At 45.8% G+C, this 16,859-nt stretch overlaps 1 protein-coding gene across 1 annotated transcript in view; it reads left to right on the top strand.

The window, feature by feature from the left end:
* Positions 1-16,859, top strand: part of robo2 (roundabout, axon guidance receptor, homolog 2 (Drosophila)) — a 1,057,792-nt gene that overhangs the window by 1,011,829 nt on the left and 29,104 nt on the right. The window contains exons 23-24 of the mRNA XM_052015293.1: positions 168-428; positions 9,325-9,533. Coding sequence (XP_051871253.1) covers positions 168-428; positions 9,325-9,533 — 470 coding nt within the window. The remainder of the gene's footprint in view (positions 1-167; positions 429-9,324; positions 9,534-16,859) is intronic.

Genomic DNA, 16,859 nt, shown 5'->3' with positions numbered 1-16,859 from the left:
AAGGTTAGGGTCGTGCAAGTCGGTTCAAGAACCTGAGGGTTGTTGGAAAGTAGCTGGTTGGTTGTAAGATTCCAGTATCTCTTGTGTCTCCAAGTATTACGGTCAGTTGTCTTTGACAGTAACTGGTTTTCCTTTCTCTTTCCCCTCCTGCCTCCCATGGATCGCAGCTACGACAGTGATGGCTGGTGCCCAGCTCCACCCGTGAAGTCCTACCTGCACCAGGGCATGGAAGATGAGCTGGAGGAAGAAGACGACCGGGTTCCCACACCCCCAGTCCGCGGCGTGGCTTCCTCGCCTGCCATATCCTTTGGGCAGCAGTCCACTGCCACCCTCACGCCTTCGCCTCGGGAAGAGCTGCAGCCCATGCTCCAGGCTCACTTGGACGAGATTAGCCGGGCTTATCACTTTGACATCTCAAGACAAGCGTGGTAAGCTTGGGAAACTCTACGGAGTTCGGGGCCTTGCTGGGATGAGCAATGGACGATCGTGAGCAGTTACATAGTAAAGACAAGTCCATGGTAGTGCAAGGGGTTCACCAACAGTTCTCTGATTCATGGGACCAGGAGACTGTCTAACAATGAGAGGCTGGGGAAAACTAAGACAAACCTTAACCAATATTAGGCTGTAGGGTTACTTGAAGCTGCTCTGCCATTGAACATCGTGGAGAGGATGTTTCCAGTAGTGGGAGAGTCTAGGACCAGAGGGCACAGCCTCAGATTAAAAGGACATCCCTTTAGAACAGAGATGAGGAAAATTTCTTTAGCCAGAGGGTGGTGAATCTGTGGAATTCATTGCCACAGACGGCTGTGGAGGCCAAGTCATTGGGTATATTTAAAGCAGATGTTGATAGGTTCTTGATTAGCAAGGGTGTCAAAGGTTACAGGGAGAAATCAGGAGAATGGGTTTGAGAGGGAAAAATCAATCAGCCATAATCGAATGGCAGAGCAGACTTGATGGGCCAAATGGCCTAATTCTGCTCCTATGTCTTATGGCCTTATAGTAGCCAATCCTTGGAACCAACTGCACATTCCCACCCAGCCCCTGTATTTGATAGGGTGGTAAAGAAGGTGCATGGTATGCTTTGCCTTTATTAATCAAGGCATTGAGTTCAACTGTCAGGAAGTTATGTTGCAGCTTTATAAAACTTTGGGTATTGGTATTGGTATTGGTTTATTGTTGTCACTTGTACCAAGGTACAGTGAAAAACTTGTCTTGCATATGGATCGTACAGATCAATTCATTACACAGTGCATTGAGGTAGTACAGGGTGAAAACAATAACAGAATACAGAGTAAAGTGTCACAGCTACAGGGAAGTGCATTGCAGGTAGACAATAAGGTGCAAGGTCATAACAAGGTAGATTTTGAGGTCAAGAGTCCATCTCATAGTATAAGGGAATCATTCAGTAGTCTTATCACCATGGGATAGAAGCTGTCCTTGAGCCTGGTGGTATGTGCCCTCAGGCTCCTGTATCTTCTGCTTGATGGGAGAGGAGAGAAGAGAGAATGACCCGGGTGGGTGGGGTCTTTGATTATGCTGGCTGCTTCACCAAGGCAGCGAGACGTATAGACAGAGTCCATGGAGGGGAGGCTGGTTTCCGTGATGTGCTGAGCTGTGTCCACAACTCCCTGCAGTTTCTTGCAGTCCTGGGCAGAGCAGTTGCCGTACCAAGCCGTGATGCATCCAGATAGGATGCTTTCTATGGTGCATCGATAAAAGTTGTTGAGTGTCAAAGGGGACATGCCAAATTTCTTTAGACTCCTGAGGAAGTAGAGACACTGGTGAGCTTTCTTGGCCATGGCGTCTACGTGGTTGGACCAGGACAGGCTATTGGTGATGTCACTCCTGGGAACTTGAAGCTCTCAACCCTCTTGACTTCAGAACCATTGATGTAGACAGGTGCATGTACACCACTCCCCTTCCTGAAGTCAATGACCAGCTCTTTTGTTTTGCTGACATTGAGGGAATGGTTGTTGTCATGACACCATGTCACTAAGCTCGCTATCTATCTCCTTTACTCCAACTCATCATTATTTGAGGTACGGCCCACGATGGTGGTATCATCTGCAAACTTTTAGATGGAGGTAGAGCAGAATCTGGCCACGCAGTCATGTGTGTATAGGGAGTAGAATTGGGGGCTGAGGGCGCAGCCTTGTGGGGCACCAGTGTTGAGAATAATTGTGCTGGCGGTGTTGCTGCCTATCCTCACTGATTAGGCTGCATCTGGAGCACTGCATTCAGTTCTGGTCACCCCATTATAGGAAGGAAGTGGAGGCTTTGGAAAGGCGGTTTGCCAGGATGCTGCCTGGATTAGAGGGCATGTGCTATAAGGAGAGGTTGGACAAACTTGGGTTGTTTTCTCTGGAGCTATGGAGGCTGAGGGGAGACCTGATAGAAGCTTATAAAATTATGAGAGGCGTTGATAGGGTAGACAGCCGGTATCTTTCTCCCAGGGTCGAAATGTCTAATACGAGAGTGCGTGCATTTAAAGTGAGAGGGGGAAAGTCTAAAAGAAGTGTGCAGGGCAAGTTTTTTTTACACAGAGAGCGGTGGGTGCCTGGAATGTGCTGCCAGGGCTGAGAGTGGAGGCAGATACAATAGAGGCGTTTAAGAGGCTCTTAGATAGGCATTTGAGTATGCAGGGAATGGAGAGATACAGATTACCTGCAGGCAGAATTAGTGTAATTAAGCATCATTAGTTTAATTAATTCGGAACAACATTGTGGGCCAAAGGGCCTGTTCCTGTGCCGTACTGTTCTATGTTCTACTTCCTTCCAGCCTGTCATTCTTAATCCTGATCAGAGTGGGTCAATATTATCTCAATGTCGAAAGATTGAAGTGAGTTTGTTGAAACATGTAGAATTCTGAGTGGGATTTAGCGGCTGGGTAGTGAGAGGCTATTTTCCTCTGGAGAAGAATCCAGAATTCATTTTCTCATGTTTTATTACATCAGAGAAGAGGCCATTCGCCCCATCGTGTCTATGCTAACTCTGATAGCAATCCCGTCAGTCCCATTCCCCCACTTATTTCCCTGTAACCTATTCTCTCTCACATGCCCACCAACTCCACTCTGATTCTCCCAACCCCCCCTCCTCCCCCCCCCCCCCCGCACACTGGGGACAATTTACAAGGGACAATTAACCTACCAACCCACATGTCTTTGGGATGTGGGAGGAAACTGGAGCACCTCGAGAAAGCTCAGGGCAGTCTCAGGGAGAACATGCAAACTCTGCACAGACAGCGTCTTAGTTCTGGATCCAACCTTGGTCACTGGAGCTGTGAGGCAGCAGATCTTCTTGCTGTGCCACTGAAACACCCAACTAGGGGCTAAACTCTCATGATAAAAGATTGACCGTTTCCTCACTGAATTTGTTTAAGATCAAGAGCTGCTTACTGAGATTGTAAGGGGGGTGGCCAGGATAGTAGACAAGCTGCAGAATCAGCCATGATCTCATTAAATTGGTAATTGGTTTATTATTGTCACGTGTACCGAGGTACAGTGAAAAACTTTGTTTTGCATGTCGTCCATACAGACCTTTTGCTCACATCAATGCATTGAGGTAGTACAAGGGAAAACAATAACAGAATGCAGAATAAAGTGTCACAGCTACAGAGAAAGTGCAGTGCAGGCAGACAATAAGGTGCAAGACAAGGTAGCTTGTGAGGTCAAGAGTCCATCTTATTATACAAGAGGTCCATTCAAAAGTCTTATAACAGTGGGATAGAAGCTATCCCTGAGCCTGGTTGTACGTGCTTTCAGGCATTTGTATCTTCTGCCTGATGGGAGGGGAGAGAAGAGAGAATGTCCCGGGTGGGAGGGGTCTTTGATTCTGCTGGCTGCTTTACTGAGGCAGTGAGAAGTGTAGACAGAGTCCATGGAGGGGAGGCTGGTTTCCGTGATGTGCTGAGCTGTGTCCACAACTCTCTCCAGTTTCTTGCGGTCCCAGGCAGAGCAGTTGCCACACCAAGCCGTGAGGTATCTGGATAGGATGCTTTCTATGTGCATCTATAAAAATTGGTGAGAGTCAGCAGGGACATACCAAATTTCTTTAGCTCCTGAGGAAGTACGGATGCTGGTGCACTCTGTTGACCATGGTGCTGACGTGGTTAGACCAGGACAGGCTATTGGTGATGTTTACTCCCGGGAACTTGTGAAGCTTGCAACGATGTCCACAATTGCACAGTGAAGCAGGCTCAAGGGTATTGGTATTGGTATTGGTTTATTATTGTCACTTGTACCGAGGTACAGTGAAAAACTTGTCTTGCATACCGATTGTACAGGTCAATTCATTACACAGTGCAGTTACATTGAGTTAGTACAGAGTGCATTGATGTAGTACAGGTAAAAAACAACAGTACAAAGTGTCACAGCTACAGAGAAAGTGACTTGCACGCATGTGACTTCCTGTTTTTGTACTTTCTCTAGAGAGACCCTTCATTGACTGGGCATTAATGGTAAGGGCAATATTGTCTCTATTTGCCCCTTGGGAAGGTGAAGTTTGACTTAACTGAGTTTCCGACAAAAAAATTTGTGGCTGGAACTCCTAGCTGCGTTTGGTTAAGTTTCAAATCGCACCCCACATTGCTGTGGCATTTTGACATCACTGTGTGGTTAACACCTAGCCTTGACAAGGGTAAAGTGCTAGGAAATATACATTTCGCTTTGGGCTTTGCAGACAAGGTCCCTCCATTCTCACCCCATGAATTGTTATAGCTAAGTGGCCAAGTGGAGAATTGTGAAGAATCAAGAGTTAGTTTAGAATAGAAAATATTCCAAACTCCTTTTCTTAAAGCAACATTAATGGAGCAGTTGTTTTTGTTTATAACAATCTGACAAATTCAGTTGCATTTCCTGGAACCAATATTTTATTTGAGTATTGAAGTTGGGATGTTACGTTGCAGCTGTACAAGTTGTTGGGGACCTTACAGAGGTGTATAAAATCATGAGGGGCATAGATGAGGTGAATGTGCACAGTCTTTTTCCAAGGGCTGGGAAATCAAGGTTTAAGGTGAGAGGGGAAAGATTTGTTCAGAACCTGAGGGGCAACTTTTTCACCCAGAGGGTGGTCCGTATATGGAAGAAGGTGCCAGAGGAAGCTATTGAGGCAGGCACATTAACAACATTGGAGAAATATTTGGAGAGGTACATGATTAGGAAAGGTTTTGAGGGATATGGGCAAAGGGGACTAGCTTGGATGGGAATCTTGGTCAGCATGGACCGGTTGGGCCGAAGGGCTTGTTTCCGTGCTGTATAACTCTATGACTAAGAGTTAAAAATGAAAATGCTACTAGAATAAGTGAGCAGCCATGATGGTATTGAATGGCCGATCAAGCTCGATGGTTTGAATGCTCTGTTCCTCCTTCACCATTCAATACAGTCAGGGTGATCTTCTGATTCTTCCTTCCCTTTCTATGTTTCTGAATCCCATTCCCTACCCTTAACCATGCCATTCGAAAGTAAATTATCTTTTTACAAATATTTATTCCCTTTCTTTTTAAAGAATTGCTATTGTGAACACGCTCCCTGTGTCTAAACCCCACTTGTCTTAACAACATCTGCATGGAAACTCTTGGGGAACAAGGAACAGGAGGAGGTCACTCAAGCCTGTATCTGCCATTCTGTCAGACCATGGTCAGTGATTATATTCCCTGACTTTGAAACCCCTCGATGTTTTATTATCCGTTCATGAGATCTGAGCGTCACTGGTAAGACCAACATTTATTGCCCATCCCTGCTTACCCCTGAATTAACATCTTGCCAGATGATTTCATTGGGCATTACAGATCAATAGATCACATAGAACAGTACAGCACAGGAACAGGCCCTTCGGCCCACCATCTCTGTGCCGAACACGATGCCAAATTAAACTAAATCTCTTCCGCCTGCACAAGATCCACATCCCTCCACTCCCTGTATGTTCAAGTGTCTAAGAGACTCTTGAAGGCCACTATCCTCTTCCATCGGGTAGAAGATACAGGACCCTGAGGGCACGTACCACCAGACTTAAGGACAGCTTCTACCCCACTGTGATAAGACTATTGAACGGTTCCCTTATACGATGAGATGGACTCTGACCTCACGATCTACCTTGCTGTGACCCTACACCTTATTGCACTGCACTTTCTCTGTAGCTGTGACACTTTACTCTGTACTGTTATTGTCTTTACCTGTACTACCTCAATGCACTCTGTACTAACTCAATGTACACCGTGTAATGAATTGACCTGTACAATCGGTGTGCAAGTCAAGATTTTCACTGTACCTCGGTACAAGTGACAATAATAAACCAATACCAATACCAATATCTGCTTCCACCACCACCCCTGGCAGCCTGTTCCAGGCACAAATTTGGAATCCCATATTGACCGGAATGAAGATAGATGAAAGGTCCGTCTCAGAAGAGCATTAGTGAACCAGCTGGGCTTTTATAACTGAACGTGGTGACCATTCCTGATGTTGGCTTTCTATTCCAGAATTGATTTAATAAACTGATTTTAAACTCTCCCCCAGTTTCTTTTAAAGCATTTGTCCTCTTCAATCCAGACCATTCCTTCCAGCCTCTGCATTACTGGCATGGTAACATCCAATGTATTGTGCATCTGAATGTCCCATTGGGATTGGCCCGGAGTTTAAATCTCCAGATCCAAGGACTGCACACCACCAGAGGGCTTGGCCTTATCCTTCCCTTGGAGAGTTATCCTCTGGGCTCAGGTGCCTGAGGAAGTAACATCTTCCAACCTCATCACCAACTACGATCAACCTGATGTGCAGATCTCAAGATGTCCCAAAATATTTTGCAGCCAAGTATGTTCTCTCATGAAGCACTGTCGTTGTTGTAATTTAAGAAAATTGGGCACCAATGTACACAGAACAAGTTCTCACCAACAGCAAGATGAAAATGGCCAGATTGTTATTTCAGTATTGTTGGTTGAGGCATCAGTTTTCATTCCGTGGAGATATCCCTTCCCCTCCTCACCAATATCTGGAGAGTTGCCAGAGGAAGTGGTAGAGGCAGGTACAATTACAATGTTTAAAAGATATTTGGACAGGCGCGTGGATAGGAAGGGATTAGAGGGATATAGGCCAAATGCAGATATATGGAAGTAGTTCAGGAAGACACCTTGGTCGGCATGGATGAGTTGGGCCGAAGGGCCTGTTTCTGTGCTGCATAACTCTATGTCTCTGTTGATAGTGACTGAGAGCACAGAGGTTTAGCACTTGATTTGCAGAAGGGCACCTCCAACAGTGCAGTCCTCCCTCAGTACTGCATTTGGGGTGTCTTCTCTCCTCTCTCTGTCACAGGACTCAAACGTGCAACCTTCTTTCTCAGAGATGAGGTTGCTGGTGGAAGGTGAGATGTTAGCTCCAGGACAGCAGGACAGGCCAGCATTGGTCTTCTGTGACACCAAAGTATAGAAATAGCTTCCACTTCACTGTGGAGGGAAGGAGGTTCAAAGTTTGCCTTCAGAGTTGTCAGCCAGAGACCACAATCGGCTGATCTAAACCTGAGATCTCAGTATTTACTAAAGCAGGCCATTAATTTTGATTGCCCATCATTACACTACCTGTGATTAGTTTATTTTGTGCACTGTAGCCTTTAGTTTGCCCATTGCACACAGATTAAATTTTACTGGCATATAGCTAAAAACCATATTATTGCTTATGGACTAGAACCAGTATTGTTGCTATTCAGTGGCCTGTGTCTGTAAAGTGAGGCTGTTCATTCCATGAATTTTGTTAATAACATACTTTGTGTCCTCATAAAGAAATGAAAAAAAAAGCTATCATAATCCCAGTGCAGCACAGACAGAGCCCATACAATGTATTCTGCTAAGAGGAAAGAGCTATCTGACATGCCCTTTACCAATGGCTTTGCATTATCTCTTATGTTTGTCTCTGATATTGTCCTGATAAGGGTGGAAAGTAGTGTAGCGGAGAGCGTAATGCTATTACAGAACCAGCAACCCGAAATCAATTCTGGCCGCTGTCTGTAAGGAGTTTGTACATTCTCCCCGTGACTGCGTGGGTTTCCTCCGGGTGCTCTGGTTTCCTCCCACATTCCAAAGAGTACGGGTTAGGATGTTGCGGGCGTGCTATGTTGGCGCCAGAAGCGTGGCGGCACTTGCGGGCTGCCCCCAGAACACTCTACGCAAAAGATGCATTTCACTGTGTGTTTCGATGCACATGTGACTAATAAAGATATCTTATGTTCTGGTCACTGCACTACAAGACATTTGGACAGGTACATGGATAGGAAAGGCTCAGAGGGATACAGGCCAAACACAGGCAAATGGGACTAATTTTGGTGAGCACCTTGGTCGGCATGGACAAGTTGGGCCAAAGGGCCTGTTTCTGAGATGTATGACTCTATGGCTCTACAGGAATGATGTGACAGCATTGGAGAGGGTGGGAAGAAGTTCACATGCTTTATCGGGATGCTGCCTGGATTAGAGAGCATGTGCTATAAGGAGAGATTGGACAAACTAGGATTGTTTTCTCTGGAGCGTCGGAGGCTGAAGGGAGACCTGATAGAAGTTTGTAAAAGTATGAGAGGCATAGATAGAGTCGACAGCCAGTATCTTATTTCCTGGGTCAAAATGTCTAATACTAGAGGGCATGCATTTGAGGTGAGAGGGGGAAAGTCCAAAGGAGATGTGCGGGGCAAACTTTTTACACAGAGAGCAGTGGGTGCCTGGAATGCGCTGCCGGGGTGGTGGTGGAGGCAGATACGATGGAGGTGTTTAAGAGGCTCTTAGATAGGCACATACGTAGATGTGCAGAGAATGGACCACGTGCAGGCGGAAGGAATTAGTTTAATAAGGCATCATTAGCTTAATTAGTTCAGTACAACATCATAGGCCGAAGGGCCTGTTCCTGTGCTGTACTGTTCTATACTGCACTGGGGTTGGAGAATTGTAGTTATAAGGAGAGACTGGGTTGGGGTTGCTTGAATAGAAGAGTCAGTGGGGAGACTTAATTGAGTTTGATAAAATTAAAAGATTTAGATAGAGTGAACTGGAAGTTGAGGTCAATTATTTTACCCAAAGCACAGTGGGAGTTTGGAACTTTCTACTTCAAAGGAAGATCAAGGCAGAAATGGCCAGCATGGTTGCCCCATGAGTAGCAGACTGTTGACGTAGACCTGGGGCATGGGATTAGCTTGGGTAGTTTGCTTTGACCATCATGTCCATGATGGGTTAAATGGCCTTTGTCCATGCTGTAAGTTTTTATGATTCTATTTGATTTTTGGTGTCAATTATTTTCCATTGTTTTCTCAATAATGGCACCTTGCTCAGTGTGAAAACTTGGTTTTCTTCATGCAGGCAGATGCAGGGCAGCTCTCTCCCTCCCCAGGCCCCTGCTCTACCTCTGGGCTATATCTCCGGGACATTAATTTCAGACATAGAGACAGATGTGCCCGAGGAGGAGGAGGACGAGGACGACGAGGAGGCTTTGGAGTTGGCCAGACCTCTGCGGGGAATGGGTCACACCCCGGGATCCAGCATGGACAACCTAGACAGCTCAGTCACAGGTAAGCAAGCATTTGGATCTGGGGAGTGGTGCGGGTGAGGAGGTTGAGCCCTTTGCTAAATTATCGGAGCATCCAGAAGATACTGAAATGTTCATAAGTTTTGGGTTTTATGAGCCTCTCACTTATTTATTCAGTACAAAATGAGCTGTATATCCATCTATATATATCTGTGTACTTTTCTATCCTCTATTGTCCATCCTTCCATCACTGTACCTTATCTGTCTGTGATTTTATTCATTGATCTACAATCTAATTATCACCCTTTTATCCATCTATCCATCATTCTCATCGATTTATGTCCCTGTTTCCCTCCCTTTTTCTATCCATCAATTTTTCTCTCTTTTTCTGTCTCCCTCTCTCTCTCTCTCTCTCTCTCTCTCTCTCTTTCACTTTCTCATATTCCACCGATTTCACCACAATGACTTCAGCCTTGGTTTAGTGATTCCAACGTCTGTGGACTCAAACCTCGGACCAGCGATTGGAGAACCAATAGGTGCTGAGCGATCGCCACACTCTTGTGCAGATAAGACGTTCAAACAAGGCACTGTCCGTTGAAGATTTCACTAACACTATTTTGACGAGCAGGGGTGTTATCTGCAGTCTCCTAGGATAGTGTAGCTAACCTAGCAACTTTGTCATTAGGGTTTGTGGGATCTTGTTAGATGCATATTGGTTCTTTATTCATTGGTGAAGGATATGGAGAGAGTTTGTGCATTCTCACCATCAGTAAATTATCTCAGCTGCCCACAATGTTACTAGTATAGAGGGAGCTTTAGTCTGTATCTCACCCATGCCATCCCTGCCCTGGGAGTGTGTGGTGGGACAGTGTAGAGGGATCTTCACTCTGTATCTAACCCATGCTGTCCCTGCCCTGGGAGTGTGTGGTGCGACAGTGTGGAGGGAGCTTTACTCTGTATCTAACCTGTGCTGTCCAAACCTCAGATGTGTTTGAAAGGGCAATGAAGTGGGAACTTTGTTCCATTTTTCTGAGATGTGTTTAAGGAATGAGGTTTACTGGTGGCTGAATCCAATTGACATTCAGTTTCATCCAACATCTTCCAAAGTCATACAGTATATTTCTCCCCCTACAAACCAAACACATTCCTCTCCCTTTGGAGTGGTGAGGTTTACAGACTTCAAACAAGAATTACACGCTTGTTAAGGAAGACATAGAGACCCTGTTTTATCTCATAAAAATGTTAATACAGTAATTAGCTGAGCAGTAATGGTTGATGTGCTCACTCCCTGTTGGCTAATGGATCTGGGAGTGCACTTTCAAGGGCCAGGAGTCCTCCAGCACGAATAAGCCTGTGGAAAAATTGATGAGCAATCACAAATTAATCTTTACATCAAAGGTGTAATCAAGCCTCAGTGAGACACTATATTATCCCGGAATTTTGGTGCTCAGGTGCAGGTTGAAGGAAATGTTTAATATCCAAATTAAAATTCCCCTGTTGAGAACAGAATTAATTTCAATGATAATGCACATGGTTTGATTAGAGATAGCTGCTTAAAGACCCAATGAGCGTTTCCGACCACTCACTCTTGAAGAACTGAAATAACTGAGCAGGATTATGAAGCCATGTATTTTATCTTCTGTAGTTGTGTTTATCTCAGCTGAAGAAGCCAGTTGGCCATGGTGTCTGTGCCAGCCTTTCGATGGTTCCATGGTTGTATGGTCACATTTCTCCCCACCCCACTACCACAGCCCTGAAGGTCTTTGTCATCGTCATAGTGTCACACAGCATGGAAACAGACCCTTTGGATTTGCTAAGTCTCTGCCAACCATCAAGCACCCATTTACATTAATCCAGTGCTAATCCCATTTTATTCTCCCCACATTCCCATGAACTCCCCCCAGATTCCACCACTCACGCACACACTATGGGCAATTTTCTGCGGTCAGTCAACGAGCTCAACTGAAACCAGAGCAGCTGGGAGCAAACCCAGGGAGAGAATGTGCAAATGCCTCTATGTCTGTCTTGCCTGATCTTTATATCCTCTGTACCCAAAGTTTCCAAGCACCTCTCCATCTCGGCTTTGAGCACACTCGACAGCCGAACGTTCCCAACGTCTGCTGTGGAGAATTCCAAAGATTCACCACCATCTGACTCCCGCACTCCACTCCAAGGGGGTGGTGCAGCAGTTAGTGCTGCTGCTCGTGGCCTCTGGAGACTCAGATTAAATCCCAATCGCAAGTGCTGTCTGCGTGGAGTTTGCATGCTCTCCCTGTGACCTCATGGGTTTCCTCCGGGTGCTCCGGTTTCCTGCCACATCCCAAAGACGTGCTTGTTGGTGGGTTAATCTGACACTTTAAATTGCCTGTTGTGTACATAAATGGGAGAATCTTGTGGGAGTTGATGAGAATGCAGGGAGACTAAAATGAGATTAGTGTAAGTAGGTGCTTAATGATTCATACAGACTTAGTGAACTTGTTTCTGTGCTGTATGACAATGACTCAGATAAACAGGCTGCTTGAGTATAGAAACCCAAAGATTCATCATTCTAAGTGAAGACCTTTCACCCCATTTTATTCTTAAGTATCTGACCCGTTGTCTGGAGACTATGACTGGCTCCTCTTGGATGTGCTGTGGAGACTGGAAGAGTGAGAGATTGGACTTGGTTCAAAGCCAAAGTCAAAGTCAAGACTATTGCCATCTGCACAAGTCCATGTGTGCACAGGTGCAGTGAAAAACTTACTTGCAGCAGCATCACAGGCACACACCATTAGAGATGCAACATCCACAAGAAAAATATGTTAAGCGGAAATTTTACAAGTCATTAGACAAGAAAGAACACAATTAGAACAAAAATAAACCAAAGTCCATTGTCGTGCAAAGTGATCAAAGCAATCATAGTGTTGCTGTACTGAGGTAGTGATTAGGGTTGTACAGGTTGCTTCAAGAACCGAATGGTTGAAGGGAAGTAGCTGTTCTTGAACCTGGTGGCATGGGACTTCAGGCTTCTGTACCTCCTGCCCGACAATAGCAGTGAGAAGATGGCATGGCTCGGATGGTGGGGATCTTTGATGATAGATGCTGCCTTTTTGAGGCAGCACCTCCTGTAGATACTACCGATGGTGGGGAGGGATGTGCCCGTGATGTACTGGGTTGAGTCCACTATTCTCTGCAGCTTTTTACATTCCTGCGCATTCAAATTGCCATCCCAGTCATAGAGAGAGAGCAATCAGCTCTCTTCTTGCTCCTCCAGCGAGGCTTGTCCATCTCGGGGTAGCTCGCTACTCCTTCACAGTCAAAAGCCTCTCAGTGTTTACTGTCTCAACTCACACCAGTTGTTGTGAGTTTAGTTCTGGCCAAGGTTAACGGCTCCTGTAGGTCTGCATCTCAAAAAAAAATCAATGCTTCAGGGAAGGAGAATGGATGGCAAATAGAGAGCAGCCTTGGGCAACACATTCTTAAATGAGACAACAGACAGAATGGTATGGTGAAGGTGTGCCTGTGACTTCCTCTGGGTGTTACCTCTTTCTGTGTTTGCCTGTAAGAACCAACATACTTTGATTGTTGCACTGTACCGATATTACACTTTGCATTTTGACATCTTTCTACACATCGATTGGACGCTTTAAGTATCGAGTGCTTTGTTCTGCATTGCATGGACTAATTGAATGTTGAAGTCTGATTGGACACTTTGTTGAGTGATTACTCCACATTGATTGGACAAGTTGATTGGACATGTTGAATGTTGAAATCTGATTGGACACTTCTGAGTGTTGAGTGATTGTTTTGCATTGATTGGACGGATTGAATGTTGAAATCTGATTGGACACTTTTGAGTGTTGAGTGATTGTTCTATATTGATTGGACACATTGAGTGTTGACTGATTGCTCTGCATTGATTGGTCACTTTGAAGGTCGGGCATTGATTGGCGTGAGGGAGTTGAGTTTACTCATAATTCCTGGACTCAGTTTCCTTGCTTCTTTAACGCCCTTCATGGAGTGCCTGTTTTATGAAGAGAGCTTTACACTCATTCACTTCATTCTGTACTCTCTGAAGCTCTTCCCAGTTTACAAAACCTAAAGTTGCGCCCTCCAGCACATCACTCCAACAGTGGCCACATCTGTGACCGCCCGGGTCTTATGATCTGGAATTCCTTCCATTAACCTCAATACCTTCCCTTCCTCTTGTACAAAGCTCCTCATCACCTATCCGTTTGGTCACGGATTCTCGGCACTCCTTGTGCCTCTCAATGTTGGGCCTTGATTGATGATGCTGTTGGGTGAGGACCCTTGGTACGTTTGCTATCCTAATGACACTGCAGAAATGCAAGTTGCTGTTCTATGTGAGAGCCGGAACAGAACCAACGTCAGTGTCTTTGCTACACAATGGAGTCACGTCAAAATCTGATTTTGGTCTTGTCCATGTCCAAACGTGGCAAATGCAAACACAGAAGTTGGGCCAATGGTCAGGGTGTGTAAGAGTTGATGACAAGGCCAACACATTGCCCATCCTTCATTGCCCTAGAACTTAGTTCTTGCCTGGCTATTTCCGAGGGCAGTTAACTGCAGTCAAAGTCGAGTTTATTGTCATCTGCACAAGTCCATGTGTGCACAGGTGCAATGAAAAACTTACTTGCAGCAGCATCACAGGCACAGAGCATCAGATAAGCACCATTCACAAGAAAAACATAAATTAAACATAAATTATACGCTATTTTTACAAGGAAAACATAATTAGAACAAAAAATCAAAGTCCATATCAGTGCAAAGTGATCAAAGATGTCACAGTGCTGCTAAACTGCAGTGATTAGGATCTTGCCGGTTCGTTCAAGAACCTATTGGTTGAAGGGACTGCTGGTGTGGGACTTCAGGCTTCTGTACCTCCTGCCCGATGGGAGCTGCGAGAAGTGAATCATTTGTTAATTATACCAGTTTTGCAATTTAGATTTATTTAATTCACTGATTTTGGCTGAATTCTTTTAATCTCATGTTTCATTCCTTCTCTTTGGACTTTAGTAGGGCATTGTTCAAGGTTCTGGGATCCCTGCTCTTTGTGATTTTTATAAATGACTTGGATGAGGAAGTGGAGGGATGGGTTAGTATGGTTGCAGATGACACGAAGGTTGGAGGTGTTGTGGACAGTGTAGAAGTTTGCTGTAGACTACAACAGGATATAGACAGGATGTAGAGTTGGGTAGAGAAATGACAGATGGAGTTCAATCTGCAAAAGTGTGAAGTGATGCACTTTGGAAGAATGAACTTGAAGGCAGAATACAAGGTTAATGGCAGGATTCTTCGCAGTGTGGAGGAACAGAGGGTCCAAGACCATAGATCCCTTAAAGTTACCATGCAAGTTGATAGGATGGTTAAGAAGGCGTATGGAGTGTTGGCCTTCATTAGTCGGGGTATTGAATTCAAGAGCCGCGAAGTACTGTTGCAGCTCTATAGAACTCTGGTCAGGCCACACTTGGACTATTGTGTTCATTTCTGGTCACCTTATTGTAGGAAGGATGTGGAAGCTTTAGAGAGAGTGCAGAGGAGATTTACCAGGACGCTGCCTGGATTGGAGAGCATATCTTATGAGGAAAGGTTGAGCGAGCTAGGGCTTTTCTCCTTGGGAGGAGGCAGGATGAGAGGTGACTTGATGGAGGTGCATAAGATTAATGAGGGGCATGGATAGAGTGGACAGCCAGCACCATTTCCCCAGGGCAGGAATGGCCAATACCAGAGGACATCTGTTTAAGGTGAGTGGAGGAAAGTTCAGGGGAGATGTCAGAGGAAGGTTTTTTACACAGAGAGGGGTGGGTGTGTGGAACGCACTGCTGGGTGTGGTGGTAGAGGCTGATACAATGGAGACATTTAAAAAGCTCTTAGATAGGCACATGGAAGTAAGAAAAATGGAGGGTTACGGGCTGTGTAGGAGGGAAGGGTTAGATTGATCAGCAAGTAGGTGTTTATGTAGGCTGGGACAACATTGTGGGCCAAATGGCCTGTACTGTGCTGTACTGTTCTATGTTCTTTCTGAACCTAACACAATATTACACACATCCACACCTTCCTTTGAGTCCGCGCACTGTTTCTTTCAATCTGCACAGTTAAAGAGGCACCCTGTATCTTGTCCTGCTTGCTCAGTGCCCTGATATATCTGTTCCCTCCCTTCATTCAGACGTACAGTTACTCCCCAAGTGAGGAAAAGCCTCCTGGCACACGGCTATCAGCAGCCACTGCAGTCCTATGCAAGAGGGGAAGTGAGGGCTACGGGGAGCTGGCACAGAGGAGGCGTTGAAGTCTGAGGCAGATCAGCCATGAACATACCAAATGCTCCTATTTTCTTATGTTCTTGTGAGAGCTAAATACAGCTCCCATATAGGCCTAACCTTCGGCTGCAGGCCTGGGTGTGGAGACTTGTCCACGGTCACGAAGCCAACACACAAATAACTTGATCCTCCGTACCTGGAACATGGTTCTTTTCAAGCCTGAAATTAAACAGGGAGTGCTGGAAACCCTCAGCATGTCAGGCAGCATCTGTGCAGACAAGCAGAGCTAGTGTTTAAGGTGGGTTACATTTCATAAGAACTGGGTGAAGTCGTAGAGTCATGGAGTAATACGTCACGGAAACAGGGCCGTCACCAAACTCATCCATGCTGACCAAGGTGCCTGGCTAAGCTGGACTCATTTGCGCACATTTGGCCCATTTACCCCTAAATCTTTCCTATCCACGTACTTATCCAAATGTCCATTAAATGTCATTATTGTACCTGCCTCAACCTCTTCCTGAGACAGCTCTTTTTTTGACAGAAGTTTTTGCTAAAAACACTACAAAATGAAATCCAGTGTCAAAACTACAACAACTAATACAAGAAAGAAGAAAAAACTACACAGAAAAATTCTAACTACATAACTACAGCAAATAACGCTAACTAAACAACCACAAAATGCATGACTTCAGATGAGAATCTCGTTCACACCGTCCGCAACACACGCGATCCCCTGAGGGGCCCACTGATCACGGAATTCACCCAGGGTGCCTGCAGATACAGTGTGCTCCCTCTCCAAGGACACTCATGCACGGACATAAGCCCAGAAGAGAGGCAGGCAGGTGGACTGGCCGGAACCCTCGGCCGCCCGCCGCCGGGACCCATGAATGGCCAGCTTGGCTGGGCTCAGGAGAAGACCCACCAGGACATCCCCCGCATGCCCCGCCCCGCACCGCATTGGGTGACCGTAGATCATCAGCGTCGGGCTGAAGTGCAGCCAGAGCTTGAGCAGCAGCCCCTTCAGATAGGCGAAGAGGGGCTGCAACCTCTCGCACTCCACGTACACGTGGTACACCGTCTCCTCCCGGCCGCAGAAGTGACAGGCGGCCGGG

This window comes from Pristis pectinata, chromosome 4, assembly GCF_009764475.1.
Source record: "Pristis pectinata isolate sPriPec2 chromosome 4, sPriPec2.1.pri, whole genome shotgun sequence".
NCBI classification, from domain to species: domain Eukaryota; kingdom Metazoa; phylum Chordata; class Chondrichthyes; order Rhinopristiformes; family Pristidae; genus Pristis; species Pristis pectinata.
Note: the sequence above shows the minus strand (reverse complement) of the source record. Positions and strands in the feature narration are given on the sequence as shown.